Consider the following 19,390-nt stretch of genomic DNA (forward strand, 5'->3'; position numbering starts at 1 on the left):
ACAAGAGATTTCGTGGTAGAAGAGATGAAGAGGCTGCCACCCGAGCATGGTGACCAGTCCATTAAAGATCAGCCACAGACAGTGTGAGGGGAGGAGCAGGGAGGAGGAGGAGGAGGAGGAGGAGGAGGAGGAGAGATACTTTGATAAGTGTTGCGCCTGTGTTAACCTTGATGGCCACGAGCAATGGGCTGATGCCAGCAGCAGGGATCTGTTTCAACTGGATTAGATTTTTTTTTTTTTTTTTTTTTTTTTTCCCCTCCGGCACTTGAAGAGCAAGAAAAAAAAAAAAAAAATCAATACTTAGGAGCACGGCATGACAGGAGCATCATTTCAGAATTGAAGTGGCTGTCAAGCATTGTCATTTGGTGACTTTTGTTCGCCATTGTACTTTTAAGCCCTCATTTTTCTCCCCCTCCTCTTCCTTTCACTCGTTTCTTTCCGAGCCCATTGTCTGAATTCCCCTGGTGACATTTTATGTTGCAATTTGAAAACTCGAGGGCAAGAGATCAAGTGCAAGAGAATCTCTTTGAAACCAATTGGCGAACTGGTTCGGCATCTACTTTTGTTTAGTGACCCCCATCCTCCTTTCTCATTTCATCCTCTTGTCTCTCTAGACCTCCAATGTATTTCAGGAGGAATTTATTTGTAGTATATTTGCATTCTTTGATACCAGACAAGGACAAGCCTGATGTCTCGCCTTCCTCTGGACAGTTTTTCTGCCCGTTTGTAAATGAAACCCTCTGGGAGTGCTTGTCGACGGATGTGAGAAATTGGAGATTCTCTCAGAGCGATAGCCTAGCCTTGGAGAGTGCGTAGCCCTGATGTGCCACCAGTGTCAAGAGATTGCAAATCAAGCGCTTTAATAACATCTCTGCTGGTTTTGTTTTTGCCTCCTGTTCTCCGACAGAACCGTGAGACCCCGGTTTTGTCAGTCGGCATGTTGAAGGCTCGCTGTGGCACGCCAACACCACCAGACCTTTCTCTGTCACTCTAATTGATAAACATAGGGCTGATTTCTTGTAATGAGCCTCCATTCTCCAGCCTATTACACTGGTTAACCCTCTCAACCCACAGAGGGGGAGGAGGAGGAGGAGGGGGAGCCGAGGCATCATCTGACAACAACTACAGCATTTAGATAAGGCTGACATTGGTACAACACCACTATGAAACTCCTCTTCTCCTCTTTTCCCTGCTTATTATTTGTAGAATCAGCGTGAGCGAGCTGCAGCGATGACCACAACAACAGTTTCTAACAACAGAGTGCGTGCCTGCGTGTTATTCTCTGGTTCAAAATAAAGTTCAGAGATGTGATTAAAATACATGTGTTTTAACTCTGTGGTCTGTAGGTGTGTGTTGCCATTATGTGACTTTTAGAGATGATTACTGTTCTTTCCACTCCCCCTTTCACTCCTCTTGCACAGCCCATTTCCTCTCCAAACTCCAACACACATCCATATTTATTTATTTGAACTCTGGATGAATTGCGGGAGACACGACTCAGTGTAATTGACTCGATTAATGCCAGCCATTATCATTTCGTCTTCAGCAAGCTGTCTCCTCCGGCAGAGCAGGCACCCACGCCGGCCGACCCTGTCAGCCAGGCCATGTAATGGAAGGTGCTGCCCATGATTACAGTGTCGCAAGTCATAATGGTCTCACGGCCAGCAAGTTGTGCCCTGGTGGCTGTCTGGATAGGAAGCTAACGGAGCCATATCTTTTCCTCAGCTGCACTCGTTTAACTTGGTAAATGGAAGTGCTTAGATGTGAGCGTGTCCTTTTTATGGTTGTTTCCTTGTCAAAATATGCACACCAACTGCTTCAGTCACTCCAAAGGAAGCATGTTCCTATTTGCGAAAAGGGAGTAGATACTTTTAATTGACTTCTTATGTTTCCTCAGCATTCTTTGAAAAGAATGAAAGAACAGTTTGTTTGAAAATATCCCAAATGCCCCTTTTTTAGTTTCTGTCCTTTATCCTGTCAGTGGATGTGGATGGAAGCGAGTGCGGGATGGTGCCAGGTGGGGAAATTTAGTTTATTCGCTTTAACCTTCATAATAACATAACATAATAAGTCCTTCATAATACCGGTGCATATTCTCTGACTTCACATCAATGGAATGACCCCCAGAATTAACAGTGACTTGTCTTTTCCACTTACAAGCAAACCCAACTCTAGGTTTTAATGGCTCTACTTATGTGTTCAGCTTTTTTGGTTGTTATTTTAGGGGTGAGTCTGTGAATTTGGCTTTTTCTCCCGTAGTGGACTTTGGCTTTGGATATGAGAAAAGCCCATTACAACATGGAGGGTTTGGGTGTTTGGGCAGGCTCAACACACAGGTGATGAAGTGTTTGTTTATGGTTATGAGTGTGAACCCAGCACTGTTGATTAGTCCTTCAGACTTCACATGTCTCAGACAGGGGCAGATGGAAATGGACTCTTTATAGGCCCGGCTACTTATATCTGTTTAAAGGATGGAAATCCACATAAGCATTTATTTCGAGGGAAGGGATAATTCTTATCATCGTGTATAAAATTTGTAAAGTTTGGAAAGTGTTTCTGCCAGTATATCATACTTATATTTTTTTTCCTCTGTAAATTTTTGATATTAAGCACAGCTAGAATTGTTGGACTTAATATGTCGTGCTCTGAGTCATTTCCTTTGGTCCAGCTTTCCTCTGTGTCCCACTCCTGCTTGCCTTTACCTTCACTGATCAAGATTAATGGGCATGCAACACACACACACACACACACACACACACACACACACACACACACACACACACACACACACACACACACACACACACACACACACACACGAAGGTTTAAAATCTGAAACATTTAGCCAGCGATCCCTCTTCCATACTCCCTTTACTTTGCTGTTTCCCAGGTCATTGTGCTGGAAGGTCAAGGCCCACTTTAATGCCACACAAAGAGACACAGATTGATAATTAAGGCCCAGCAGCCTGCGGAAAAAGCCCCTCTAATGTGATTTATACCTATAGATTTTCTGTCAGATATGAAATGTTGTCGTTCAAATTGAACAGGAGGACCCATTATAAAGCGCTTTCCTGGTAACTTTGGGAAAACAGGTTGCATTTGTTCAGCCATGCATCTGGGTTAATACTCACTGTGTGACTGCTGTACCAATGGGTCGGATTAAAATTAATTTGATAAGGACCGAAATGTACAACCAATGCAGCATTAATAATTGAATGTATTTCATTCTTAATACTGCCATTTGCTTTAGTAGCTGTACTTGGAGCACGCAGAAGAAAAAAAACAAGTGCACCGTGATGATGTGTATGTCTAGATGCTCTATACATAGCCCATGTTTTTATCTCTGTCCCTTTCCTTATGCTCACCTTCAATAAGAATATCACTTTGAACACAGTCCTTTCAAAGGAAGCCATGAGCGCAACACCAGTTTGGAATTGAAATTGGTTGTGAAATATAGATTGGAAATCAAAACACTGTCTCAAATTATTGCTGTTATTTTCAGAAGGTGTTTTACTTTTGCCATCGCTGCAGAGTTCAAAGGCTCATTCTGATAACAAATTCTGACAGAGAAAAATGTCCTCCCTGTGCATTGTGGGTATCGTGTTATTTGGTGCGCTGGAGGGCATTAGTAAATACATGTCCACTGTTATTAATCAACGTGACAAGAGGACAGAAATGACCCTATGCTTTTCATTTGGTTCTACTCAGAGTAGAGTTTCTATACATGAAAACACTGTGTGCTAGTGTCTGTACTGTTTCCTCCTATAGACTGGTTTTGGCCCCATATGTTAGTTGCAAGATATTAATACATCTATATGCTATTTAATTCAGTTTCTTGACACATTTGTATATTGTTTTGCAATGATACCTTCACTTGCAGAATGTATAATGCATATTTTCTCTCTCCCTTGCAGTCTAACAGTGCTCAGTACGCAGCAGAGAAGCGAGATGAGGAGAAAATGTGTGACCACCTTATTCGAGCCGCCAAGTACCGCGACCATGTGACAGCCACACAGCTCATCCAGAAGATAGTCAACATCCTGACTGACAAACATGGAGCCTGGGGAAACTCCTCCATAAGGTAAAAAAAACAAAAGCTGTGTCTAAGAATGAGAGTAAGGCAAAATTTATTAAAGAGATTTCCTGGTAAAATATTTTAAAATTTATCATAATGGAAGGGGAAATAAAATCTGTTAAGGTTTGTTTTCTTTTTTAGCTCTGTCACACTGCCTCACACACACATACACATAATGCATTTTACATCATGTACATGTTTAATCCATTCTTTACACGTGGCGTTTACTTGGGTCTGTATAGAAAAGCCTTTTAATCAAGAGGATACACCTGTTCTGTTTTTTTTTTAATGAACAGTGTAATTTTCTCTACCTTGAAAATTATTCAGACCAATGTAATGGTTTTAATCTCATCATAATCTTTCTCATCCCCCAATACTCATGACTTTGATTAAATTAGATTTGCAAAGGTGAAAATGTCAGCTGTGGGTTGAATGATGCATTGACTCGGGAGAGAGATGAAAGCCATTTAAACAGCTCGGCTCCCATTAGGAAGAGAGGGAACCTTATCCTCTGTGTTTGTTTCGCCAAATAGGCAGCAGAATCCAATGGAGCTATTCCCTAATGATGGCTGTTTGTGCAGGTAGTGTGTAATAGTGAGCCGGAGAGACGGCCGCTGGCTCACGCTTGTTAGACTGAACCGACTCCCTGGAGACTCGTCTGGCGAGGGTTAGTTTGTTATTGGATCAGGACTCTATCTCTGGCTGCCTTTGTTTTCTTTCTCTAGTTTGTTCTCTCATATCAGGATGTGGTGTATTATTTGTCATATTTTTCTTTCCTTGATCCCATCTCCCTCCCACCTTCCTCTCCTCCTTCCCTCTCTTTCTTTCTATTACTCTCCATGTGTACTCACACGAGGCTGTGCTATTTACTATGGAGATTGTGTTCTACGAGCTCTGGCCAGAAAAGTCCCCCATTACTGGTCCTTTATGCTGTTGTGCTATTGATGGTTTTCCTAATGGCTGCCGATGGGCGCAGGGAGCCGTTGGCACTGGGCCTTGGAGTGCAGCGCTCTTTTAATAAATCACAATCAGTCCTGTGCCATTACATCAATAGTTTTGGTCAATTACTGTGAAGGTCAGGTGGTGCAGCTTCGCACCAGAGCCCATGGTATGCGGGCATAGGAGAAACATCTGGTGCTGCAAACCCCAGAAAAAGAACAATTAAAAGGAAAAGATGGACACAGGAAAAAAAACAAAACTCTCATGCACACCTGCATACCTGCAGGCGTAGCAATATAAGAGCTGTTCTTTCCCTCATTCCCCTCATACACAAACCGTGTGGTGAAGCAACATCCCTGTCTGTAAATAAGAACGGGAGGGGAAGGACAGACACACAATGAAACCCACAAGCTTTTTCCAGCTGTGAAAATGAAATCCAGGAGCACAAAGACAATACACAGCTATGATTACGACCTTTTGTTGCTAGGGTGTAAAAATCCAAGCCTGCCTGCTCACATGCCATAAAAACGTATTCCCCAAAGTTTCCATTCAATAAAGAGTCTGAAAATGAAAATATTATTTTCTCACAAGCTGATGGGAATTGTTGTTTCCTCACGGCAGGCATCTAATATCTTCTGACATAGTGTGACCTGCCTGAATGCAATTTGTGTCTTAATATCCAGCTTACAGCGGCCCTGGCCTCTGGAGGAAAGAGGTGTTAGGTGATTTTCTCTTTTCCATTCCCGCGCTTTGTCTTTTTCATCTGTGGTTCTCTCTCTCTCTCTCTCTCTTTCTCTTCATCACAACACACAATTTCTTTTCTCTTTGTCCCTCACTTTGTGTCCTTTGCTTTTTCTTGTTTCACTATCTACTTCAGTTGTAACACAGAGTGTCCAGAGAGGATTCCTTCCACCAGACAAAGGCAGTATCTATCTGTCATCTAGTGTCAAGACATAGACAGATCCACAGCCAGACAGATAGGGCGACTACCTGTCCATCCATACATTTCTGTCCCAGTGCCTTGAGACTCAGGTGTACAACATGTCAGCCTGCTGTCTTTTTAAGAGGGGGGAAAAAAGTAAATGAACAGGTAGCAAGATGGCCACAAATGAAACAACTGGCAGATGTCATTTTTTTTTCTCTCCACATCTCTCTAGCCCCCCCCCCCCCTCTTCCTTTGAGCTTGGGTCCACTGAGCATCCAGACTGCTGTGGTGTTTATTTGGGTCAGGAATCATCTTTCATGTATATGACACCTAGACAAAGTCGACGGACAGAGAGGGGAGATGAGGGCAGATGATGGAGAACGCCAGCTCACAGTCTCTGGGGACATGCACTACTCTTCTCTTTTTCCCCTCTCATACCTTCTCTTTATTGCATTCTAATAGGCTGACTAATGTACCATGGAAATTCACTCTGGATGCAGGAAGCGGGGAAAGTAAAAGGAAGGTGACTGCAGCTGAAAATGGTTGGAGTGTGATGGGGAAGCAGTGTGAACACTTTTTTTTCTTTTTTTTTTTTTAAATCCAGAGGCTGTTGTTGACAACCTACTGATGTAAGCTGGTCTGTTTGAGGCAAATGGAAGTATTCTTCAAGATGCAGAGATTTGGGTTTACTCCCTGGCATTTGCTGCTCTCATACTTTGTCTTCCTCTTTTCTTTTAAGGCTGCATCAGCATCCTTTTTTATTCCCAGTTTACTCTAACAATCCTCACCTACAGCTAGCCCCCCAAAATATACACACCCCGAGCACCAACTCCTCTCCCTCTGCTCCTCCTCCCTCATATAAGCAGCTCATTTTCTGCAGCACCACTGCTCTAATGGACGCCCTTAGGCTAGAGGCTTCCCAGCCAAGGGACATCCATCTTTTGGCACGTCAAACTCCCGCCCGGCAAAAAATCTTTGTGATGTGCACTCCAATTTTTCTTCAGTAAATCAAATCTTCCTTCCTTCAGAAAGACGAATGCTTTAGGGTTGGAGCGTTATAGAGAAAATCAATGCCGGCAAAATTGAAACAGTATGCCCCCGTATTGATCGGCCTTGTGAGATCGAAAACGAACAGCTTTGTAACTGTTCCTCTGGACAGTTAGCTGACCTGTAATGGACAAACTATTGATATTAGCATTACTATTTTATCCTGTGCTATGTCATTTCACCAGTGCACTATTGAGGGAAAGAAGCCGGAGCAGAACATTCACAGTTTGTCCCAGAAAAGGATTTTTTTCCTCCTATCCACTAATAATACAGCAGAGGACACTGAATGGTGTCTACACAAAATACCAAGGATGGTTTTGTCTTACCACATGATTTAATTTTTTTTCCATTTTTTTGTTAGGTTCTGTTTTTTTTTTAACAAAAAAGATGTGAAAAATACAGGGCACAGTTTCACAGAGCTGAACATGTATTCAGTTTACAATGATACAAAACAGAAAAGCAGAAAATCCTCACATTTGAAAACCTAGAACTAGTGAAGGTTTGGTCATTTTTCCTGATAATGGCTCAAAGAGCAATGCATTTTCAAAATTGTTGTTAGTTTTATTTTCTGTTGATTGATTAATGGATTAATCAACTAATTGTTTCAGCTCTGCAGCATTAGTATGTGATGCATAACCAGAGTGAAGACAGAGCAAATAGCGTATATGTATTTTTCATGAGCTACTCTCTCCTGTGTATGCCAGTACTTACCTGTGCTTCCTGTTTGGGCTGCAACTAATGATTGTTTTCATTTTCAATTAATCTCTTGATTATTTTTGCAGTTAGTTATCATTTAGTTGTTTTGCAAATGGTGAAAAATGCCTGTCACAATTGCCACAACCTCCAGATTTCTTGTTTTGTCTGACCAGTAGTACAAAGGCAAAGACAAAATATTCACAGTGATATGAAGCACACATTGGAAAACTTGGAGTGATTAATCAATTTTCAGTTTGTTTCGTTTGTTGTTAAAGCCCCTGACAACTGGATTTCAAATGTTAAGTATTTCTGTATAAAATTAAATATTCATGGTTAATGAGGTAGAACTATAATCATAGTTTAGATTGAAAATATGCTTACAATAGATGTTGTTTATTCGGAGTTTAAAACTCAAAATCTCAGTTTAATTAAGACTGTCTGGGTGTGGTGTGATGGGATTCTATTGGCATAGGCATCTCCCTGGCAACACAAACAAACAACCTCCCAACTGTCATCATATACAAATATGGCTAAATCCTGACTGGTGCAGAAATATGTGACATCACCTTTTTCCAACCTGGCTCCACCTTCTTCAAACGACTGAGCAGACCACAGACAAAAACACAAACATAGGAATCTCATACTTGAAATAACACACACAGTTTTATCTTTGCCACAGTTTTTATGCTAATGTAGGACAGCATCACACATATTGAGAAGTTAATTTTAGGGAACAGGTTTTTCTGGGCCATTAATTAATTTTTTCTTGAACGATCAGATCAACTTTCAACAGTCCCGCCCGTTGTCCCTTAGTCATGACAGGCCTTGTTGGTTTTATCTCTCTCATTGAGCCTCCTCTTCAATTAATAATGCTCTGAACACACCATTGAGCTGGGCCACAGTGAGGATACTCATGTCCACATAGTATTTTCTTTAAATAAGTGATTGCATGAGAAGCTGCGGCAGCCAGATTCATTTCTACTTGTATACTTTCATTCCAGACTTAAATCACAATTATGATACATAATACTGAATGTAATGCATGTGTTAAAGGCGAGGTCTGCACAGTGTCTGCGCTGCCTTGCGTGCATGTTTTATGGACACACTGTACATTACGGCTGTGCTGGTGCTGTGCACACAGAGCTGAAAAAGGAAATGGGACTCCAGCACGTCAGTGGAGAATATAACCATAGGAAACAAGAACATAACTGTTTAGAATACACTGGCTCTCGGAAATGCATGACACGAGAGGGCCAGGAAGACAGAACAGAGAGAGGGCGAGGGGGGTGAGAGATAGATATTTGTCACTGAGGCATCAAAAGCTGAGATGCATACAAAGACAAGACGGGGACATTTTTCCCCCACATCTTTTCCTCTAGCTACATTATATACTAAGCCATACTGATGAGTGATTATGAAAATCTGTATGTAAAAGGCTGAGAGTGTGTCTTGTTTGCTGTATGGAAAACTCTGCAGCTGGTGACTTATCTGACTATCAGATTGCCGTTGTTGTATTTGGGAATAGAATAAACACTGTAGATCCCCAGACTTTCTTGATTCTGATTTGTACTGATTCACAGATTTTTCAGTTTGTTATTTCTGCCCTGTACATTTTTACAGAGCAACTTGATATTATCTGTGCTCTAATCTTTAAGATTTATCTAATCCCTTTCCAGTTTTTAGTAAAATATTACAACGAAATGAAGTCAGGATGGTTAAGTTACATCTACAGTAGATAAACTTTGAGCTGAGTCCTTCTTTACACTGGAAAAAGTCCATTACTTTTGCACTGTACTTAACTGGTCATTTTAACCGGTAATGGCTTCTGGTTTGCTTATAAATACTTGCAGTCTAAACACAAACATGACCCGCTGTGCTGAGCAGTGGCAGCTGTGGCAGACTGCAGCTCCTGTCTCATCTAAGGCAGAGACAGTTGTTTCCTTTAGATCCATGTCCCGGCTACTTCAAAACCAATTATCCGGGACTCGAGTTGTGATCATCCATCTGACTTGATACTGTCATAAACATATAGCATAAACATACAGTATAAAGAAATGCAAGCCTGCCTTCAGTTATGTTCATCTTTGTAAACGAGACGCTCAGTATCATGCAGGGATCTCCAGCACCAAAGCCCTTAAACGGGGTTTAATGTGAAACCCTCCACCTCATTAATCATGCACAGTGACATGTGTCTGAGACAGAAAAGTTGTGACGGGGACAAAAAGGATGTTCCTTAAATCTCTGGGGAGACTGTTCAAGTTTGACCGACGCGCGTTCCATCAGTTCCATAAAATAACGTGCCACAAAGGCCCTACCGTGCAGTCTGGCTCATGGATATGAATAAGAATATAGCCTTAATGATAACATTTACTTCAACTATATATACAGTACAGTGGCTGGGGCTGTAAGGAATAGTAACAAAGTGTCATGGTGGAACATATTAACAGCTGATGATGTCCATATGTTAGCATGGTTAAGTGTTGCCGTGTAGACTGAGACTCAAAAAGAATTACAGTCAGTGGGTCCTTTTAAAATGACAAAAAAGGCAAGTGGTGAAATGAAAGCTGTGATTGTGGAAATTTTTTTTTTTTTTTTTTTTTTTTTTTTTTACAAGAATGCAGTGGTTTACAATGTTTTGTTTTACCAGCCCTTATCAGATGAGCTCGAGTACACCCTCATTCATACCACCAGTCATGTTCTAAATAAGTTCATTTAATTAGATATCACAATTAATTATATAAAAGTTAATCTTGTTAAAATATATACAATACAATATATAATTGTATTTGCACTTCTACTACTTGGATTTTCAGAAGGTGGATATTTCAGCCAGTTATTTAATGTTTCTCTTTGACTTTAAGGAGTGTTCTATGTAGTGAGCCTATGATAACTGGTAGATTATTGGCTATTCCGACAACAATTATACAGAAGATCAGACTCGCACCTTTTTGCAATCCTATTTGTGTGTTTATTTTCCTCCTAAACACAAATTTGTGAATATATATTTTAACCAAGTCATAATTCTTTTTCTATTAAGCAGAGCTACTTCACAAACTTTCCACGTACACCCTGGCAACTGCAGAAATACCCTTTGAGGCTCAAAGGGTATTTTTGTTCCTGGGAATCACTGAGTTAAAGTTCCAACTATATAACGTATATATGTCACCTAAACCGGAGGTGAGAATGGACAGCGAGTTTTCAGTTTAACCAATTTACCGTAACCCATTTACGCTGTTAGGATCCCCTTCTTCGTTTTTACCCCATCAGTATTGTCCGTCCTTTTCCCAGCAGCTCAGAAATGTAATGGAATCCTTGTTATGAAGTATGAATGAAGGCGGCCATCCCAGAAAGACCAATTACACCATCCTGCCTCGCTGCTCACAGCTCAGTGTGACTCTGTAGCAACTCTCAGATTTATGAGTTTCATATACCCTTAAGAAAGTATATGGCCTTGGTGGAGCAAGGTCATGATAAAAGGGTGCTGATCAATATCTGAATGAAAAGCCATTTGGGAAGTTTTTAGGGCTTTTTTTTCCTCCTTTCTCCCTGGATGCAATATCTGCAGAGTATCGATTGTCCGGGGCCAGTAGTTAGTCAAAGGGTATCTCCTTTGACTAACCCCTTTGCAGCGTGTCAGCCCCCCCTCTTCCTCGTGATAGATTGGTATGCTTCTAGCCACTGTAATTACACCATAGGACCAGTGGGCCATTTATTTTGCTACTTTCACCATTTGCCAAAAAATCGCCTTTATCTTTAGAATCCAGCACTTTCTTGTGCAACTAAAGCAGGAAAAAGGACACATAAAACACAGATGCTCCCCGGTATAGAGGGTGGAAGACTGAGGATCATCCTTTACTCATAGATCTTCACCTTTTATTCTTGCTGTAGATTTACTTTACACCCCCCCCCCCCCTTCCTGTGTCTGAGGTTACGTTTAGCACCACCCTTAATAATTGCTATTGATAATATAGAAAGAGGGAAATAGTGAAATTCTATTACAACAATTGAGACTCGCCGTTAGCTGCAGATTAGCTTATTTAGTATAGGAAATATTTTGACTAATAGAAAGTAGAAATAAAAGGAAAAATGTAGACTTACGTCTTCATACACAAACCAGTACAACAGCTCTGCCATAAATTCTATACATTTATGAAATTTATCATTTCTGTTGACATTGTCAGAAATATGTAGATTGAAGAGAGGTGCTTCTAATTCTCTGTCCTCCATATTTATAGAGGTGAGGGACACATGATTGAATTAAGACCTATGACAGTGCAAAAAAAAAGGCCTTTTTTTTGGGCTGAACATTTGCATTGGATTGCACTATTATATAGGTTTACTTAATGAAGTGGCTGCTGAGTGTATCATGGGCTATTTCTATAGAAAGTCTAATTTTACTGCAAGCATTATGAAACAAACAGTATTAACAAGCTAGAAATTTGACACTGTGGTGCAGCATAATTAGATTCAGATTTTCATACGGGATGAAGCTGTATGAAACTGTACAAACTATATTTATATAAACTTATATAAAACATTTAAGAAAAAGGACTTTATCTATGTGGAATTCTACTGTTGTCATTGCTATTGTTATTTTTTTTTTGTTTAAGATCATATTCTCAAATGAAGCTTGCATAAGCTCGCATAACTACATTGCCATTATAGTTAGTTAGATTTCTGTTTACATGATCGTCTCAATCACCTTGCAGTGGAATTGCTGCACTTGACACAGACGCACATGCACTGTGCTATAAGTGCTGCATAATGGGCACAGCGGTATGATGGAGAGAGGGGAGGAGGTGCTCCTGAACAGCAGACAGCTTTGCTAGATGAGATTGCCGAGCCTCGCGGTCCCGCATCACACTGAGGCAGGACACACTCGTATACAGACATGACTGATTTGTTTAATAAAGTAGTCGAGAGCTAACAAGCAACATCGGTTTCATTTTTTTTTTTAATTTTTTGTAGTTTCATAAATGAAACTGAAATTTGTGATGGTTGGATTTTTCAAAATTGTATATTTCAAAATCTGCTTTTTTTCTTTTTTCTTTTTTCTTTTTTTTTTTTTACAAAGCGTTTTACTATGAGACTCCTTTGGCGGTTTCGGCATTTTAGATGTAATGTTAAACATGATCCCATATCTGTGTTTATAAATGTGGACTTTTGAACTAAAAAAAAAAAAAAAAAAAACCTGACCTTGAGCTCCTGAACTGTGTTTTTCTTTTGGAGTGTGTAAGAAATGTGGGTACGAGTTCAGATTTGTCATACCATTCAAGATCAGCTCTGAAAGCTAGAGGTCAGAAGATTATTACAATGGGCCAGTAATGGCAGAATTATGCAACTCCGGTCCAGTGGATGCCCTCATTACCTCGCAGTAGTGGTGATAAATGGCCTTAAATGCATGTTGTCAAAATCACAGGAAAAATGTGGCTCTTCATCAAAAATACAGATGGTACCACTTCAGTGCTGTAGCCGTGGAAGTCTGTATATACTATTTATTATGTCTTTGATGCTTAGATAATATTCATGAGGCAAACACTGACGCTATTTTAACATTAAAGAATGAAAACATTTTTCATTGCAATGGAAATAGCTTTTCACAATGTGTTAAACATTCCTGTCCTTTGGTCAATATTTACCACCTTACTAAGCAACGCTTTTACCTCCCGTGAAATCTGATATAATCAGTGTGTGATGTTCTGGCTTTTTGTTGGTGAATTTACACTGAGTGTAATTGCTGCTAATTGGAAGCTGCACACTAAGCTGCTGGTAATTAGGGCTCAATTTGCATTATTTCATTTGGCTGCACTGCATTGTGGGGAGTCTGAAGCCTTTTGCCTCCCACCCATGGGAGCACTTTGATCCTCACAAGCCGGTGATGTTGCAGAGCTGCAATATCACTCCCTCCTTTTTTTCAGATCGCTTTTTGAAAGCTCTTGGATAAATTGGAGTTAATTGGGAGGAGTGGTAGGTGCTTATGTTGTCTTGGTAATGAGAGAGTGAGCTCTTCTGTATGTTAGCAGCAAATTCAGTGAAAAGGGAGTTAACAAGAGACTGATAAAAACAAAAGATGTAAATGTACATGGACTTTGTTTCGGTGTGAGTGAATATCTTAGCTCATGTGTCAGCCGAGATTTACATTTTTACTCTTTCATTAAATATGTTTTCATACATTTTTCATCACAGATCTGATCACTCATCGCAACATATTTAAATTCATATAAAAATAGACAAATTAAACGACTTGAGCCTGTGATTAATGATGAGGATGGGTAAAATTACACATGGACTGTCATTTCAGAGTATAAGATGGAAATGTTGGCGGGTCTGTGACCCTAACATTACCTCGGGTAAATCTTGTAAACAACATTAGCTGAGGTGAATTAACATACACACATGTAGATGGTCTCATGTACACCTCATTGGAGAGGGAAGGATAAGCATTAATGCACATATAGAAAATCACTTCGGCAAGACTTAATCACGCCAAACAATTTCAGCGGGAAGGTATTTGGTCCTGTTTCATTTTAATTTGAGTCTTGAGATGCCATCGGAGCGATCACTGCCACCGTTTGACAAAGAGCCAGTGCTCCAGCAACCAGTCCTCAACATGACAAATCCTCAATCTATTCCTGCGCTCCCGTTTCTTCTAAACACATGGTTTATGCAAATCAAAGCAAAATGATCCTGGGGATAGCAGCAATGTTTGAGCAATTTGAGGACTGCCAATAGGAACTGGCATTAATATAAAATAAGCAAGGGGAGAAATCTGTTCTGCATATGCAGGTCTCATTGACTATACCCAAGTTAATTTAGCAGAAAGGTTATGAATGACTGTTTGTGCCAAAGTGCAGTCGCTTGTAGTGATATATGAAAGCATATTCACTCTGCATGTCCTGCTTGCTATGATAAAGGTCATGTTATCATTTACATAATATCAAATGCTTTGAAGATAAACCCATGCAAAACAGTAGCATTTTCTTTACCTCTCCATATTCACCAAGAGTCATTTCAAGCTTTCTCAAGAAGCTGAATTCAAATGAAATAATGTAAGATCTTTTTTTTTTTTTCTAGTTCTAATATATAATATATGCTGGTTTAAAAACAAATAGAAACTTTTAAAGACTGAAAACAGTGAGGAAACTGTGATGCATTTGTCTCTGGACAATCCTGTCTGATTGGATGTTGATGGATGACAATCATTTGTCCTTGTCAGCAAATGAACAATCGTTACCTTTCCAACAGCGGTGCTATCAAACTTTCAGGGCCAGCAGAGACGATCTATTAACATGTTTAAACCGGCCATTTGATAATGATAAGCAGCAATGCTGCCATCATACAAAACTACTCAGAAAGCCACTAATCTCAGTAACATGTGATGATTAATAGAGGTGACTTGGATTGTGGATGTTTATTTTAGGGTTTTTTAATGCATGATTAGTGTTATATTTAGGATAAGATTAAACCTTAATACCCCCCAAGGGAAATAGGCTTGGTGCTGAAGGAAACTGTAATAATCTGCAACAAAAGAAAGAAAAAAAAAATATCATCAAGAATGTTAAAAAAAAATAAAAATAAAAAATAAAAAAATTGATTTGTGTATAAAAAAGAAACAAAAAGTTCTTAAATTTGTTTCAAAATTTAAAATTTGATAGCATTTTAGCTGCCGATCATTGCCACTGACCTTATATTGGCCAGTGCTTTGAAAAGACTTCAGTTCAAATAATGTGATTTCAGTCACCAGCTGTCATATCATGATACATTCATGTAAATGGATATTCTCCTCGCTTGTTATTTGGGTAAACGGCACCAATGTGTCAGGGAATAGTTTATTGTAGCGGACATGGTTAATGTAGCTCACTTGGCCCTCCACTTTTCTAAATGCTGTTCTTTCCAAATAAGCATTTCATTAATCCCGAACCAGCTCTCACAATGAACACTCCATATGATTTGTTTTGTATGTCTCCAAGCAATGCCAGATCTACTTGGACACCCTCTCTGTTTTGATGTAAATGGACAATTTAGTAGCGCAATTGAAATCTTCAAGAACCCACCAGTAAAATATCTCCTCGCAGCGTGTTGATGGTTTGTGTTGAGTTTATTAGATTGAAGGCATAACTGTTTTGCTAACTGATTAGGGAGTCAGAGCATCAGGGCTGCATAAAAGGAGAAACCTGAGCTCCCCCATTCGTCCTCTGTGTTGGTAAACTTCCTCAAATTTACAACTCCAGAGTCTTGAAGAGCATCCAAAAGATGTTTAAAGAAAAGAAAGAAGGGGGAAAAAAAGGTAATTACTCTTTACTACCTCACATAAAACTCTTCCGGGCCGTGTTTCATCAGTAGCCAATGTGGTCTACATTAGAAAGGCTTGGTATGGTTCAACATTTTCCTCTCAACACACACACAACCTCAGAGCTTCATGTGATTCAAGCATTGCTTACGTTTTTAAGGAACACGCACACACACACACACACACACACACACACACACACACACACACACACACACACACACACTTCCTCTGTCAGTTTCTCTGTGTGTGTCTCTCCCCCACTTTCATCATCAGACAACAGTCACTTCAGGCTTAACGAGCGGGCCTTCCAGACACCTTTTATGACCAAACTAATTACTAATTACACAAGTGGTTGGCGTGAGCCACAGCACAACGCTGGCCCTTTGTTATTTTAATTGTTGTTATTTTGAAGAATGGTGCTTCAGTATATTCTGCCAAGGATGCCCGAGGAGGATGGATGAGCCCTGAATAATTTATCATCTTTGTGGAAACACACTCAGTGTACGGTATGGGGGCTGCATAGCGCTGTACATCTCCATTCTTGTTACGGCGGCGCTCTCATCAGGGATTGATGACGAGGTATCTTTCATCGTGCGTCCACCTCTTCTAGCACTGCATCATTAGGACTTCCATTGTGGCCTGTTCATGGTGCGCTGGATGAATATGACTGGCAGAGGTGGTCCCCCCCATGCTGTGACTAATTACTCCAGCCAATGGTTCCCCTCCTGATGGATTAATGTGTATTGTGTGAATGGGACAGACCCCCCCCCCCATGAGATGAGAGACGAGCACGTCCTGATTTGGAGCTGTGCGCTGTGCACAACCTTGATAATTATTTTCATAGATGAATACCATTGCAGGCAGGATGATGAAGTGGCCATTTGCGTTCAGAGGCTATCACATGCAAACATTGAGCAGGGTCTTTGTCACTGGTGCGAAATCTGGTCCTGCACAGACCTGCGTCCCCTGTGTCTTTCCAACTTGCATTCTGCACACACACACACACACACACTCACTCTCTCGCGCTCTCTTGATTTCTTTCTGAATATGCAAAATCTATATTCATCTTTTCTATTGTTTTCATTTCACTGAGTTTTATATTATGAAACATTATTATAGTATTTGTATTCAGTGGTTGTCCTGTATGCACCAAAGTAAATGCATTCAGCGAACTGCTTTACATCCAGACCTGAGATATGAGCAGCAGCAGCAGCAGCTGCCACTCTCCTCTCGTCATCCAGCCTTTTGAGACCAATTTTTTTTTTTTTTTGTCCAAATACATCATATAATCAATGGTTTTCATTAGCCAGGACATACAAGGTTTTAAAGGACCCGCTTGGAAATTGTATTTGTTTGCTTGTGTAAAGCTCCTTTCCCTTTTAGAGGCCCCTGTGTGATCATTGGTGTTGGACTGAAGATTTGTGAGGAGCCCCTAGCCAGAGCAGCGTTCAAGAGTAGGACACATAAAGTATGCTGGGGTTCGCCCGTCATAGCTTATGCCACTGAAACCATAAACTGTGTCTTCCTACACCTTCACAGGATACACTGCAGCCACTTAGACACAACCTGGTCATGATTTTTACTTGTTTCTTTAAAAATGTTTAAAACTATTTATTTATTTTATTATTTTATTTGGTTCTTTTTTTTACACATTAGTTTTGGCACAAATCTTGCTTTCAATGCTTAATCTACTCAACTGTTATCCTGTGGAAAAAGAAAACAGTGTGTGACTAGATGTTTTTAGGTAGTGCATGAATGCAAATGTAGTAAATCTATGCTTAATGGAGGCATGTAGCCTGCTGATCAACTGATTTTCATATTTGTCACAGCAATTAAAGACTTGATTATCATATAACCCGACCACAGTACAACCTCACTTCAGGCCTGGACTGGAATTTTTCCTCATGAGAACATTTAGTTCAAGTTAAACAACAATTTGACTTGAGTCCAACTGTCAGGATTTAGTCTCACTGAGGATCCAAGTGTACATTGTTTCTCCTTCCCCACCTGAGTTGTTAATCATTAACACATGAGCTGTTTTTACATTCTGACAAATGAACAGCTTTGTGTACGATAGAGTTTAAATTAAAAAGAAAAAATTGCTAATGTAATGCAAAAGTGATTTTCTTATGTTTTGTTCTGCCTCTGAGGCATGGGTAATGAATATTTTAGATTATATTGTAATTAAATCACTTTCAAAAATCGAAGTGATTTTTCATTATGGACAGGTACACGGTACACAGGCACAATGCTATATGGCAGTGACTCCTCATTAAAACTTAACACTTTCTTTTCCTTTAGAGCAGAATGATTTACCGACCAGGCCTGGTAAAGGGAGATGTAAATTGGTAAGAAAAATGGAGGCTATAGACATTGATTAATATTGGTAATGCTATCCACCCCCTCCTCTGTGTTTGTAATGGCCTTCTCCTTATCCTGCTAGCCATGAGTCCTGACAAGAGGTATCCTGCTGGGCTTGAAATGAGCCTAGAATGGAAGCACGTGCCACAGAAGTGTGTGGAAAATGATCATGCTGTCAGTTGCTCATTCCTCTGTGATGGTACTCAGTGCTCAGTTCACCTTCCCAAAGAGAGAGAGAGAGAGGGAGGAAAAAGTAGGCAAATAGAGGGAATATCTCGGCCTCTGAGAAGGAGATACTGTCAGTGTCAAGGACAGGGATACAGTGATTCTGGGTCAAATAAGTTTGTGTATAAATGAATGCTTTTAAAGAGTGATTTTTGAGGGTTAAAAAAAACACCAAACACAATGCCGGCTTTATGTATGCTTGCTCGGACCGAGTGCTAATGCTGGGCTGCTATACCATGCTGGCTGGTAATTGCTAACACATGTGCTACTTCTGTCTCGTTGCAGCCGGCCGAGGGAGTTCTGGCGCCTGGACTACTGGGAGGACGATTTAAGGCGGCGACGTCGCTTCATCAGGAACCCCTTTGGATCCGCTCACTCAGAGGCTACGCTCAAAGCCGCGGCCGAACACGGTCAGTCCCATCCACCACGTCCCCCCTCATCCCTGCCTGTTGTTTGCACTCCCTGTTTTACTCGCTTGGTGGTAGCACCAGGTACAAGGCAATAAAAATTAGTCCTCCCGTTGCAATAAAAGATTTATTGTACCACAACACACAGTAAAATAGCACCCTCATTTGAATTTCACACAGGTAATTTCATACCCTGCCTCCCATTATGCAAAGCTGGACTAATAACCAGAGTGTTAGCATGCTTCACTTAGAAATTCAGTCTTGAAATGAGTGGCTGTGAATAACATGACATATGAAAATGTGTCATTCTTTTTTCTTCACTGCATCCCAGTGGCTGATATCAGTGGTAAGTAACATCCACGCTCTCCCTCCTCTGTTAGTCCTCATTGAGACTTTTACGCTCCTGTGAGGGTTCATTTTAG

General features: G+C 40.4%; 1 protein-coding gene across 5 annotated transcripts in view; it reads left to right on the plus strand.

Annotated features, from left to right (window-relative positions):
* lrba (LPS responsive beige-like anchor protein) overlaps positions 1 to 19,390 on the plus strand; it is a 199,084-nt gene that overhangs the window by 84,633 nt on the left and 95,061 nt on the right. For 3 of the 5 annotated variants that reach the window (XM_022738141.1, XM_022738143.1, XM_022738142.1), the window contains exons 36-38: positions 3,915 to 4,081; positions 18,847 to 18,971; positions 19,300 to 19,314. In XM_022738141.1, coding sequence (XP_022593862.1) covers positions 3,915 to 4,081; positions 18,847 to 18,971; positions 19,300 to 19,314 — 307 coding nt within the window. The remainder of the gene's footprint in view (positions 1 to 3,914; positions 4,082 to 18,846; positions 18,972 to 19,299; positions 19,315 to 19,390) is intronic. The other 2 variants (XM_022738144.1, XM_022738145.1) reach the window with 1 other exon arrangement.

The sequence above is a fragment of the Seriola dumerili genome, unplaced genomic scaffold, assembly GCF_002260705.1.
Source record: "Seriola dumerili isolate Sdu_G_001 unplaced genomic scaffold, Sdu_1.0 BDQW01000035.1, whole genome shotgun sequence".
NCBI lineage: Eukaryota > Metazoa > Chordata > Actinopteri > Carangiformes > Carangidae > Seriola > Seriola dumerili.